The sequence below is a fragment of the Toxotes jaculatrix genome, chromosome 5 (genome assembly GCF_017976425.1).
Source record: "Toxotes jaculatrix isolate fToxJac2 chromosome 5, fToxJac2.pri, whole genome shotgun sequence".
Lineage (NCBI taxonomy): Eukaryota > Metazoa > Chordata > Actinopteri > Toxotidae > Toxotes > Toxotes jaculatrix.
The window spans coordinates 18,582,967-18,596,543 of record NC_054398.1 but is presented as its reverse complement, the minus strand read 5'-3'; the positions used below and the strand labels follow the sequence as shown (position 1 = coordinate 18,596,543).

The following is a 13,577-nucleotide window of genomic DNA, read 5'->3' as shown; positions in this document are numbered from 1 at the left end:
GGTGGAGCTGTATGTATGAATGTAGATGTCCAAATCAGTTGAAGTGGACATTAAATGGACTTTACCCTCACACCTCCTTAGTACAAAGTCTGTGTAATGTCCAACTGGGCCTCTGTGTAAGCAGCTCATTGTTCTGAGAATTCACAGAGAGCTAGTGTGAGAGTTGAATGACGTTTCGATGATATGACAGGCCTGGGCTAGCTGTTTAGCATTCTAACTTCAGTAGATATCTGCAACACAATAGAGACGTCTTTGACACAATGTTAAAACTATTATTTTACTTACTATAAACTGTCAGGGATTTTATTTTATTATTGAACTTTTTAAGCTAAAATACTTACGTATAACACCTAAAAGGTTTTAAAAATATTTAAAAATCCTTTTAGACTTACAAAGCGTAACCAGAGTTCTTTTTTCTGCCCAATTTCTTGGTTTTGAAATACCAAATAGCACTTGGAAAAACTGACAAAACCAGCTGGCTGAGCACCAATGAAGCTTTAGTCTCCTTTAATCACACCAGTGGGGATAAAAATAACTCATGCTGACAGTTTAAGGCAAGAAACTGTTTCATAAGTGAGAAGAAAGTAGATGATGAAATCATTGAATGAAGAAGGGGACACTGAGGAGCCATTTCAAGTGAGACATAAATGTCTGTAGCCAAGGTTAGGGCATATTGACAATACAAGCTGACATCAAAACCACTTTCCAGTTAATGAGTCACATGTTGTCAATGGAACTTGATCAATATGGACAGTAAGACCCTCTGTGTCCAGAAACCCCAGTTCTATTTACAAGTGTGTGTGTGAACCAGTAGCCTATGTCGCTATCATATGTACTGGCTCTTTGAGCAGGCACCTGCGTCTGTTGGCCCTCTGGCAGACCTACAGGACATCTGGCTCCTGCTTCCAGTCAGACTTAAATGGAAGGCTTCATGGGTTGTTTGTATTTGCAAGACCCGTGTTATGTAATTGTGTTGCATAAGTCAAGTCCTCAAGGGGATTATTTGTAGATTGGTAGATACCTCTTCCTATCTGTGCTGTACAGAGGAGTCTTCTTCGGAGAGAGCTGTAATAACAGAAGAAACACTGTTATTTGTTGTTTTGTTTTTTTTTTTTAACATAATGGAAAATTGAAACTCAATTTTTCTCGTGTTAATCCCCATCTTCTTTCCTACTCAGTTCCTATTTCATTTATTAATTTAAATCCCCTCCAGCAATACTGCTATGCACACAATGCTTGCCATCCCGGCTACTCAAACCATGTACCTCTTTGCTCTTTTTTGTCAGGTGTGTGCACCATGTCGTCTAAACCTCACCCTCCTCTGATGAAGAAGCACAGTCAGACAGACTTGATAAGCCGTCTGAAGAGCCGGAAGATCCTTGGGGTTGGTGGCGAGGATGATGATGGCGAAGTACACCGCTCTAAGGTCAGATTACTTCTCTTGAACATATTCCAGTCATTTCTATTCCGTAATAGGCAGTAATGACAACAAAAGCAAATAATTTGTGCATTAGTGCAACAAACAGTTTATGTAAGCACGTGTTAAACAGTCAGGAGTCAAATGGATAATATAAAAAATGGCACCAACCACAGATGCATTCATTAACCCTGCGAAGAGCTATGGATTCCTTTTAAAAGCCACAATAGGCTGCTAATTGGCTCATCACTCTCACAATGTCCCATTGTGTGCATTTGCTCCTTATGCTTCAGTGAATCTAGATCACGTAATCCCATGAGCTCCCGCAGCCCCACTGAGATGTAACTGGCTCCCATGGGAGGCTCCCTGCCTCTTGCATCTCGTGTATTATATTCCAAGTCTCCCATGCATTTGCACATTCATATGGACAGTGTACAGTGATGTGTATACCAAAACACAACAGCACACATGCTGGCTCATGCCATTAGACACAAAAATACTTGTCATATTCATGTATGTTGAGCAGCATATTTGCAGACTGTCAGTAATTTCTTGTTCTGTTTCAGAGGGCTCAAGTATCAAGATCCCACTGATTTTTTATTTTTTTTTTTTTTTTTAATCAGATTGCATTAAAATGAACATAGGCAGCGCAAATTGTTCCTCACTGAAATATTAATCAGGCAAGTGGGAGCAGGGAACAGAACAGAAGGGAGCAGGCATACGGTGGTGGCTGATAGCTTGTGATGAGATGTCGGCCCCCTTTTCTCAGCCCTCCTGAGTGTTTGTTTTCTCTCTTAATGTTTTAGCAAGGAGCCTAACCCAGACATCTGCCACTTAGATCCCTTTCACAGAGCATTCTGATAGAGATACATACACTGATGAAGAGAGGGAAAGACTTGCTTCAACATCCATGCTAATAACTCTTATTTGATTTAAAAAAAAAAAAAAAGATTCCTGTGGTTAGATCCTTACTGCAAGGATTGTAATAATGCAGAGTACAGTAACACAATACTTTACCTAATGTGTCCTATTGTACGTGCTGTTTTGAAAAGTGGGTTTCCCTATTTAACCGTGACATTGACCCTAATTTAGAAATTGTTGCTCGTACAGTGTAATTGTTGCTTGCTCTCCTGCATTGTGCTCGTACTTGAATTGTTCCATTTATTCTTGCCGCAAGTGTTTCTGGTAAAGAGACCCATGGGATCTAAAAGTAAGGTTAGGTGCATAGCAAGAATGATTTTGGAGGAGGGAATGGTTGACTTTATCCCAGTGGTTCCTGTAAACAAAGAAGGGAAGTGCTCCTGTGGTACGCTGACTGTCTCTTCCTGCTTCTTTTACTGCTTTAAGATAAGAATATCTGTTACTTATTCTTCAATGAGAGAACGGCTTTGTATTTCTGTTACTGTTTTGTATGTGAGTGCAGCTGTGCTACAGGTATTGCCTCTTTTGCCCGGGGTGTTACTGAAATCTTCCTTTAGCCACTGAAACACTACTTAAGTGCTAAGTTCATGTTGCAAAACAACCATGCTCCGAAGGCATGATGTGTGATCCATGTGTTCATAAATAAGACATACAGCAATGTTTTGTGAAGACTTTGTGTCGCAGAGAATCACGGGCTGAGACAGGCTGAAATGGTGATCACTATCCACTTAATGTCACAACATCCATCAGATGAGAAGTGCACATACTCAAATGACAAATATTAGGTTGGTGGATAACAGATTCTACTTCTCCTGAATATTTTTCATGTTCTCTGGCTGAAATGTTGCATTTTGTTTACTTAATGTAGCTGACTGAGTGATTGATGACAAAACCAGGCCACATGATTAACCGTCTCTCTCCGCAAACAGCATTGTGTGTTTCTTCCTTTTCCTGTTTCTCTCTCTCTCTCCCCCACTCCCTTCCGCTCTGTTCCACCCCAAGCCAGCCCTGTGCCATCCGTTGACGCTTAGTTCCCTTTGAGTATTTCTCATGCCAGTCATGAATATTTATGTGTTCCTGTCAAAAACAGCCCCTGAAACCATGGCACAGGAAGGCTGATTCACCTGGTCACATGATCACAGCTGGCACAGATGAATTTGTGTTCCGGCACCTCAGCCACAGTACATGGAGGGATGTAATAGGCCTAGTCTGTAACTCGTTTTCTTAATATTTTTAGCTTCAAGTGAGTCTTTTCTTAAGGGTTCTGCTCTGAGATCAAAGCCAGCAGCAGCCATGGATGAGAGGAAATGTTCAAGAATCTTAAAAAAACAGTAAAACAGATATAGCATTTCTCCTTCTTATCCTTTTTATTTAGCTTTTTTTTTAAAGACACTTTAAATCATATCTTCCTCACATTTTTTATGTCATAAATAGCTAGTTCTACAAAGCTATCTAAAAATAAGTCTTTGGCATTGGCACTTGTCATTTTATTTGTGTATCGATTAAAGTTTGCTGCAAATAAACACATGCATAAGTATCTTCATATATTTTGTATGCGTTTTGCATAATTGAATTAATGTGGATAATAGAGATTTACTAAAAAAGAAAATCCCATTGGGTCCCATTGTTACAGTCATAATGTATAATAGTTTTGACCTTAACCTCCCTTAAATGGATGAGGTTATTTCTCATGACATGATTTGATGGAATCACTAGGAACACTGTTGTTTTTGAAAATGTTCCAACTGCTCTGCTTAGTAACATTTACATGGCGCAAAATGATAAAAGGCAAAACCCTTGAAAGCCCTTATCCTGATCTCTCTAGTATATGACATGAATAACTTTGTTTCATTCACTCTGACATTTCATGGGCTCATCAAGCAGAAAACTACTTTCCAATTGATAGTGAGTTCTTTGTAAACACTGCTTGCCAGAAAATGATTCGTCTTCTCTGCCTTAGTGGTTTTCATGCTTCAGTGTATTTTTAGTTTCAGTGATGCTATGTCTGACTAGAACACAAGAACAGTTTTTGATTGAAGAGATGTTTAATGATAAAGGGAAATAATTTGATGTTAGGGGAATGATAGGACCCGAAGGCTTTGGAGGAAGGAATTCAACTTCACAGCCAACCAACAATTGTAATTTCTCTGTGGGTTGCTGTCTGTTGAGGCAGAAAACTGGGTTTATTTTTTCTACTTGCCCTCTCTGTGGTTTGTCTGGAACAGTTTTTTTTAACCTCCCTGTCCTTGTGTATTTGAAGCCTTAATCTGAATTTGTCATAATTTCTAAGCCTTTATCCCCTAAATAACACATTAAATGCTCTCTCCCTGAACCATCTCATTTGTTTTTTGGGGGTTTTTTTCATATATTTGCAGACATACTGTGCACTAGATTGGTTCTTTAAACTTGTTGACTTATATGGTAGATGGTACAAAAGGACCTTATAATCCTATAATAGTAAATATATATATAAGCTTCCGGTGATTCTTTTGATTGACAGCTTAACTGTTAATTTTATAACAAAATGTTATAAAATTGTGAAAAATCATACTTTCCCATAGCACAAGGTGTCTGACGAACAGTCTGAAACAAGTTGACAATAATATTTTTGCTCGATAAGTCACCTAAATAATTAATTGATTATCAAATGTGTCATTCATACATTTTCTGTGTATTGACTAATTGTTTCAACACTACATCGTACTAGTCCTTATTCAGCTATTGGTAAGTTTTAGCTAGAAAATCAAGTTGCTGATTATTAGCATTCCAGCATCCTTTAGCATCTGTGATGAGAGATGCTTATCCTAACAGATATTACAAGAGAAGCTCTTGGGCGTGTCTTCTCAATATTGCTGTGTGATAACATTCATTCTCAATGGCATTTCATGAAATATGAACTGTGATCTGTCTTTGTATTCAAACAATGAATGAACAATTGGTTACTAAGAGACAGCACGGCTTACTTAGCTTTCAGTTAGTCAAAATGTCTCCCACAATTTGCTCGAGGTTTTCAGGATTACAAATTGAGTATTGTGGGATACTCATGTTCCTAAGATTAAGAGAATTTGTAGCAAATAAGGTCTCACTTTTGCCATAGACTCAGTAGATGATAATTCATCCAGAATTCACTGCAAGTTGTTGTTTATGACATACCCTCTTAATCTTCAGGGGGTGATTAAGGAGGTGAAGACATTTACAGTCTCTAATTAACATCTTAATAGGTCCTTCTTTGACACTCTTCTCTCCACCGCTTTGTTTAATGTCCTTTCCTTTAGTACCTTGCTAAAGATGTGTTGGCAACATTAAGAATACACCGCCACGGAGAGAGCTTTATTCTTACTTATATAGTGTTTTGTTAAAGGTTGTGGTAATAGAAATCTGTTAAGATGACAAGATTGCCATTACATTTTCCTTCTCATTACTCATTTTTTTTTGTCATGCCTTGTTTGCTCACAGATCAGTCAGATGCTTGGAAATGAGCTGAAGTTTGCAGTGCGAGAACCTGTCGGGCTAAGGTGAGATTTCAGCTGCTCAGAACATCTCACAGTTAACACAGCAGACTGGGTCTGGTCAATGTGTGTATCACTTCCAGTAAAGTTCAACATCTTGTAAAGTCTGAGAAAACAAATGTACAGTCAGTACTGGTTGCAGGAAAGATGCAATATGTCATGTAATGTCTGTCTGTCTGTCTTAGGGTGTGGATACTCATCTCAGCAGTGGGCTTCACAGTTATGGCCCTGATGGTAAGTGCTACTTAAATTATCTAGAGTGAAGAAGTTCTTTCCCCTTCATTACTTTAAAAGTCTTTATTCATTTTTTTGTATAATCTCTGTCAATAAAAGATTCTGTAGTTAAGAGGGAAAATGCACTCTTTTTAGAAATAGGAAAAATCATGTTAAAAACTGAGCGGTGTAGCAAAGGACAGCTAAAGAAACAGCTTTGTCTCTGTCTACCATGTCACCTAAAAGCTCTATATCCTCAGTGTTCATGGTATGCTCAGTGACTCTGACTCACACACAGTAAGACTTTGTCGATTCTGCTGCATTTTTGGGGCCATTATGGGAGGGTTTGGGGAAGACAGAATGCTGTTGTGCTGATATGACAGAGCTGTGTTGTGCTTTTGTTTTCCTACACAGGCTCTGGTGTTTCCCAACCAGCTATATGAGGTTGTTTTTGAGGAGGAGCTCTCCACGACTAGCATTTCCATTCGCCTGTATGGAGGAGCACTGCTTAGTAAGTCTTCACTCCGAAGATGCAAGAAAGATGAACAGATAGTAACTGCATAAAGCTTTTCATGCTTCCTCATGCATAGGTGCAGTACAGGGAGTGTGCTGCATTTAATGAAGGAGTGCATTCACAGTTCTGCCATGATGCTGACACACAATATTTTACTATTTATTTATATACTTGCTAAAAATGTCCACCGGTGTACTGCTGGGTTCTTGTGATAATTCCTTCTAATACATTCATTACAGTTTACACACAAGCATTCAGATAATGTACAAAAGGCTCTCTTCTTGGTGCAGAATTATTCCTTTAGGCTATAAACAGAGGCTGTTTAATTTCACTCAGTTCTATGTATTCACAGTTCGCTATGAGGGCATGGCATGGATACATATACAAACCTATTTTCCAGAGTAGCCAGAGCAGCGACTCCAGTCGCCTGTTTTTGTGGCCTCATATATCAGGTCTAAATCCATAGGGAAGATGGTGGGATTGGCAGGACAGTCTATGTATTGTGTGTGTGTGTGTGTGTGTGTGAGGCAGTGTATTACTCAGTATTCAAACATACATACATAAATATGTCAGGTAATTACGGCATTTGTGCTTTGCTCCCCTCTTACAGAGAAATTAGATTGGAGGTGCGAGCGCTTATTTTAATGGCCTTAGTTTGAGACAAGACTGTCAGTCAAGTCGGTGAGTCAGTCATTCAGTTAGTGATTACTGGGTTTGTGATGGCTCTGTGAAAGAGGCACAGCGTGTCTGTGACAGAGAGGCAGGCAGCACACCGGTCATTCCTTGATGGGAAAGTAAGCAGGGAAAACAAGAAAAGAACAAAGGGTGAGGGGAAAGCCTGAGCATATATTCAATAAATTTTTGTCACTTTCAGCCAAGTCAGACCAGAACATCATGACATGTCATCTTAACATGATAACATGTCAGAACGTCAGCACCTACACCTTATATAGACAAATGGAACACAGTATATTTCTTTTGTTTAATCCGCTCTCTTCCTCCTTCCTCTCAGGACATTATGGGACACAACTCATTGTAAGCATACCTTGATAAATTTTAACAATATAAAATCAGAGCGAATGAAAATTAACCCTCTGTATGATTACATTGCATTCCATGGAGAGATAAAACCTTAAACACATGGCACTGTGGAGGAAGATATGAGTGAACCAGCTTTCAGTCTCATAAGGCCAGGAAAAAAAATGGCTTCTTTATTTTAAATGTCAGGAAGGCTGTGGGGATTAGCGAAGAAAAAGGGTGATGTCTCACGAGACAAGGGAGCGGTAAAGGGGGCAAAGGATGGGGTCTCATCTGCCACACAGATGGAACCTGGCAGGGAGAGGATACAGTCCATCAGCCCTCCCACCTTTCTGCCCACCCCTGCTCGTTTCCAAAGCCTCAGTGGTGTGTGTGTGTGTGTGTGTGTGTATGTATGTGTGTGTGTGTGTGGGTGGATGGAGTGAAATACAGGAATATTCCTACTAAGCTCTTTACATGGTTAAAGAAAATGAATATTCCACAGATATTCCCATTTACATGCAGCTGTGCATACGAAAATTACAAACACTGCCTGTTGTTTAAAGACCTGCCGCACACAGAGCTGACCATAAGCAGGCAAGAGGCCGTGTGTCACAAATGCACTATATACATGTCCATAGAAAATCCTAAAACTCGAATAATATCGGGATATACCATGTCTTTATTGGAAGATGCTAAATTTGGAATAAAGCCACATTTGGAATATCCACATGGAACATGCTATTTACATTTTTGAAATAAATTCTGAATATTGTCATATTTGGAATAATAGTGGAATATTAGTGTGCATGTAAACTTACTGAATGAGTCAGAGCATTCAGCAGGATGAACAGCCCAATTATCGCTGTGTGTACATGTAGAACATAACAGTTTGAGTACGACTTCTAGTAAATTGTTCTCATAGTAGTTCTGTTGGTGGAACTGCTGTTGAAAAGGAAGGAGTCTTCTTTGCTGAGCTTCCTTATTTTTCTGTTTTCATTCCCATGCCCCTGAGCCTATAAATTCCCTTTTATCACATTCTTTTTCAGGTCTGGCCCTCATCATGTGGAATGGTCTGTACACAGCAGAGAAGATCATCATCCAGTGGACTCTGCTCAGTGAAGCTTGCTACTTTGCAATTCAGTTTCTAGGTGATTACACTTTTCCAACACATTATTTTACCGTTCTAGTTATGTGTTTTTGCCCCAAGGTGTTAGAGTCACAGCATCAGAGACCCCCTTTTCTATCTCACTTATTGACTTGAGTTGAGTTTGCTTAGTTGAATAAAACCATTAGAATGGATTCTGTTCGTGTGTTCTGTGTGTATGTGTTGATACTGCCCTCTTGTGTTGAGTAGGTGGAGTCACAGCCTTGCCTTTCACTTCATCAGAAGGTCACACTTTATCAAGTTTTAGAATAATACACACATGCCCATATGTACATTGAAACAGTATGACCATCTCTCCTGTCTGCACTGGATCTGAACTCTTTCTAAAGTATTTTCAGCACAAGTGATGGTAGACAAATTCCACAGTTCTGGTTTTGTGGGAAAATTACTTAAGTTCAACTGAAGCCAATTTGAGGCTTTGGCAGTCTTTTGTACAGAATTCCTTCTTTGTGTTACTGCTCCCCCACTGCTGCTGGATATACTTTACAGCGAAACACACAAGAGGGAATGCTGTACTAAGAAGACAGTAACTTTGGATACCCACTTGATTTATCTGTCAGAAAGACAGAGAATACACAGGCTGGCCTAATGTGTTGTATGTGCCATTTTTAAAATAATGTTTAGGGAAAGAAACGCACACAAGCTTAGGACGGACGGAAAAAAAAAAAACATGTTGTAACTACTGAATGTTGCTCTGTGGTTTCAGTGACATCTATCACCTTAATGGAGATCGGGATCCTGCCCATTGCTGCTATTCTCCTGCTCCTCAGTCGAGTGCTTTTCCTGGTGGTCACTATGGCTTACTACTACCACCTGGGCCGTAAGCCGAAGAAAATCTGAGCTGCGTGTGTGATACTTCCAGGGAGGGGACAGCCGAGCACAGATCACAAACATGGGGTCAGAAGGTTTGGATTATTATTTGACTGGGGCTTGGAGCATTTCTTTTCCAGTGGATGCCCCCTGCCCCTTTCCATGGGACTTAACCTATTGTAACCCCCAGTATTCAACAGATGAGCATAGTCTCACATTCCAGACTCTGCGACAAGAACGAGAAACCTCATAGTCAAAGTGAATTACTGGGCTGTGAGGTCAAGCCCCTCTTGGCACACATTCCTCCTTTGTGCAGTTCTGAGTGCTGTTCTTATAAAGAAGGAGTTAGCAGTATGTAGTACATTGCATTTTTTGTGTCACCTAGTTTTATGATTTAAAATGTACAGTACAGAGTAATTTCAAACATCTGACTATGTTGTTAATGTACAGCTACATGATTTCCAGATTCAGTATTTAGTATTATCTGTTTGATAAGAAGTTGCATCTTGACACCGCATCTTAATCAAACTCAAGGACCAAGGGTTTGTGCTGTAATTTGTTTCCTGTTTGATGCTGTTGGTGTTAACTCAAACTGTATGTGTGCTAAAGTGAAGCCTGGATATCTGTGCTCTGGCATGCTTCTCTGACAGCTCTCCAGTGAACACACTGAATGGGAAACTCATCAGCTGTGCTTAGTGTTAGATTCAGATGCGGTCTGATAAGATAAATGCTGGATGAGTAACTATGAACCTTCTCTTACACTGCTGACAGCTTTCTTGGTCAGCACACTGAGGAAACCCCTCAAGGTCAGTTTATACTCTCAATCATGCCCATCAATCATATTCAGATTTAAACTACCCAAAAACAAATGCTGAATCAAAACATTTTTTCAGGGACATTGTGACTTTTTTTTTTTATTCCTTGAGGTATCAGTTATGAGGTTCTACCAAAGTGAACAGGAATTGTTTTGTACAGAATATCTACACTTCTGGGATTAATACATGTGATGTCGATGAATGCACATGTGAACGGATTACTAAAAGAGTCGTTCTCTCCTTGTTGTGTGTGCACTGTTAGACAGGACTTTAGCCCCAGTGATCTAATAGAAAGTATTTAACGTTCTGACCTTTACTGTAAAACTAGTGTCAGAAATCGAGCATGTCAGTGTGCAAGGTAAACAAACCTGACCTGGTTTCTCTTTAGTGATGTAGCACAGTTTTTTTTACATACATCATATCCTTAGTCTTGCCTTAAAACTACTTAAAAGAACAGTCATCAACACTGCATCATACTTTTTGTATATATGTAAATACAATTATTTGCTATTATGTGGTGTTCTTGTGAACCAAACAGGGAACTTGTTCGATATTAGTTAAATGATTTTCAAAGGCTGATCTTTCTCTTGGTGTGTCTTATTTTGTACCTATTTAAGAGAGATTTGTGTTTTGACGTCATGCATGCAGTGTAATCCACCAAAAGAAATGGCTCGAACTGTGTAGCAAGCTGCCACCATCTAGAACGCGAAGTTAATTTTAAAAAAAGATGTTGATGGGGGTGGATGGATGCATTAGCCAAAAATGACAAAGTCTGAAAAGGAAACGTTAATTTATAAGGTAGTTAAATGCTTTAAAACAGACATAACCCAATGTGTGGCCGTTTTCACCCAATCAGTTTGTTCAAAACATTTTCTACCTCCCATTACTTGGCTGCCCTCAGGTACATGACATCCCAGCTCAGTTTTAGAGCTGTGCCAGCAATGCTAACTCTGATCTCTGCAACTCATACCCTTCAGCACCTGCGGCCAGTCAAAAAGACTAAAGATAGTTGACTCATTTTGTAAATTTAACTTAGAACAAGGAGCACACTGTAGGTCCCGTCCAAAGGTGGTCCATATTGTTGTACAGTAAATGACCAGGTTGAGTCCTGCCCTAGAAGGGAGTGGTCCTGAGGTCACAGTGATTGTGGGTTTGCAGATGCAAGTCCAGCGCTGAAGGCAGATGTGCTTGTTACTTGGGTGAGTTTTCAGTTCAGATAGGGAACGGGAAACATGGGTGAGGTCTCCCATACGTCTGAAAAGTAGTAATTATCCTTTTTCCAGTGTTTAATTAGGTGCAACTCTCCTGAGTGACATTGTATGCCCCAACCTACTGCTCTGTCCTGGTAATTATGGAGTTCAAGGAGAATGTCAATCCATTTCCGTCGATACGACAGGCCTCAAATCATCAGCCTTGTGAAATGTTCAAAGGTCTGTAAAGCTGGTTATTTTGGGAGAGATGGGCAGCGTCAGGGGGCTGGGCAGCAGGAGGGAGGCAAAGAAGTGGCTCTTTCATCCTCCTGGTTCTCTGACGTAAATTAGTCAAGATATTACATTGGCAAGTTGTGTTCTTGAAATTTTAGAGGAATGGTAAGTTGAGCTATTCATTCGCTCTCATGTAGATCCAAAATATATTGTACTGTTGTGACTAGCATACCAGGTCAAACTGTTTCAAGTTGTAGCATTGTGTTTTTATGTATATATGTGCTATACTGTACCTCAAAATGAATTGTTATGGATTTCCACAATTTAGTTTGAAATAAAGAACACTATTGCTTATTTTGAAGACTTCAAAGGTGGTGCAATGAACTTTGTTCCTTGTTGTCCTTTCTGATAGAGATATGCGGAACTGCAGGTAACTGTTTTCATTACTGACTGATTTGCCCACAACTTCAAATCATGCGAAATGTAGTGGAGGATAACGTGAGGATGTAGTCATTTCTGATGTAAGTAATATCACATATTAAGCAGCTACATGAAGTCTCAAATGTCCTCTGGAATGATGACGGGTTCTTCTCAGGTACTTATTTTAGAAGCATTAAACCAATTACTTCAAGCATACTGAGATACTATAAATGCCTAACTTGTGTAATGGGATACATAAGGTGGAGAACAGCTTTCTACTTGCTCAAAACATCCAGCATAACTCCACTCCTGTTTTTGCTGTGAGCTGCGTCTGAGTAGGCTTTAAACTTGTTCTATCATTGATGCCCAGCAGCAAGGGAAAGGCTTTCATTTTATACACTCATTGATGTGATAGCTGACAGCTTAGAGCAGCCTTGAACAGAATACCTTCTGCTTACCTAAAGTAACCTAGAAAGTGGAGAGCCTTCAGTAAAATGTCCTGTTAAATTAAAAAAACAAATGCACCAGAAAACAGAATCTAAAAATTTTGTTCTAACATGTCTCGACAAAGAAACTAAGGCGGCCGTTACATAATGTCCCCCTTTGTTTAGTGTTTTCTGTTTGGAAGTTTTTGAACATGTCATAACATGATCATCTTCAGGTATCCACAAAGATCTTTTCAGTGAATTTAAATGAATGTACCTGGTGTAGCCTACCACATATTTTAGCTTTAACTTTTCCCATCCTATCCCAGCATTCTCTCTCCTCTTACACACACACTGGGCAAACGGTGAAAAGGGGGATTGTGAGGCAGAGGAAATGTGTGTGTGGTTAAGGTTGTTTACAGGCAAAAAGCTACCATGTGTTTCTGTGTGTATGCATTCTCTCCATACTTTCCACTTAATAGACTGAGTCCTGGTTTACTTCTTAAGCCATGGTGGTAAACAGTGTTTTAGAAAGGCTCACAAAGGACCATTTAAAAGGCAATTTAAAACATCTTGTCAGGTTTAACCATCATCTGGTGTAATTTGCATAATTTTTCCACAGACTGGGCAGGCAATGGCTGTAAAAATTTTTATGATGTGTTTTCTTATTATTCTCTTATTATTGTGTTTTCTTAAAACCGTTGTTTTCTTACAATTACAAATGACTTTGGATAATCTCAACATAACCCAAACTGTTAATGTGATCATCAGATTAAAACTGATAAAGTGAAACTATAATACAGAAAATATTAGACGGTCTCTGCCCAGTGTTGCTGCCCACATTTGATATGAGCTCATAATAGTTATTATAGGTTACTGCAGCTGCAACCACATAAAAAGTCTGTAGGACTGAAAACTGAGATT

General features: G+C 39.4%; 1 protein-coding gene across 2 annotated transcripts in view; it reads left to right on the top strand.

Annotated features, from left to right (window-relative positions):
* LOC121182123 (tumor protein p53-inducible protein 11-like) overlaps positions 1-12,172 on the top strand; it is a 31,270-nt gene extending 19,098 nt beyond the window's left edge. For both annotated transcript variants that reach the window (XM_041038474.1, XM_041038473.1), the window contains 6 exons: positions 1,287-1,426; positions 5,795-5,853; positions 6,033-6,081; positions 6,475-6,571; positions 8,641-8,742; positions 9,466-12,172. In XM_041038474.1, the coding sequence (XP_040894408.1) occupies positions 1,298-1,426; positions 5,795-5,853; positions 6,033-6,081; positions 6,475-6,571; positions 8,641-8,742; positions 9,466-9,599 (570 nt within the window). In that variant the 5' untranslated portion in view covers positions 1,287-1,297 and the 3' untranslated portion in view covers positions 9,600-12,172. The remainder of the gene's footprint in view (positions 1-1,286; positions 1,427-5,794; positions 5,854-6,032; positions 6,082-6,474; positions 6,572-8,640; positions 8,743-9,465) is intronic.
* The last annotated feature ends 1,405 nt before the right edge of the window (positions 12,173-13,577 follow it).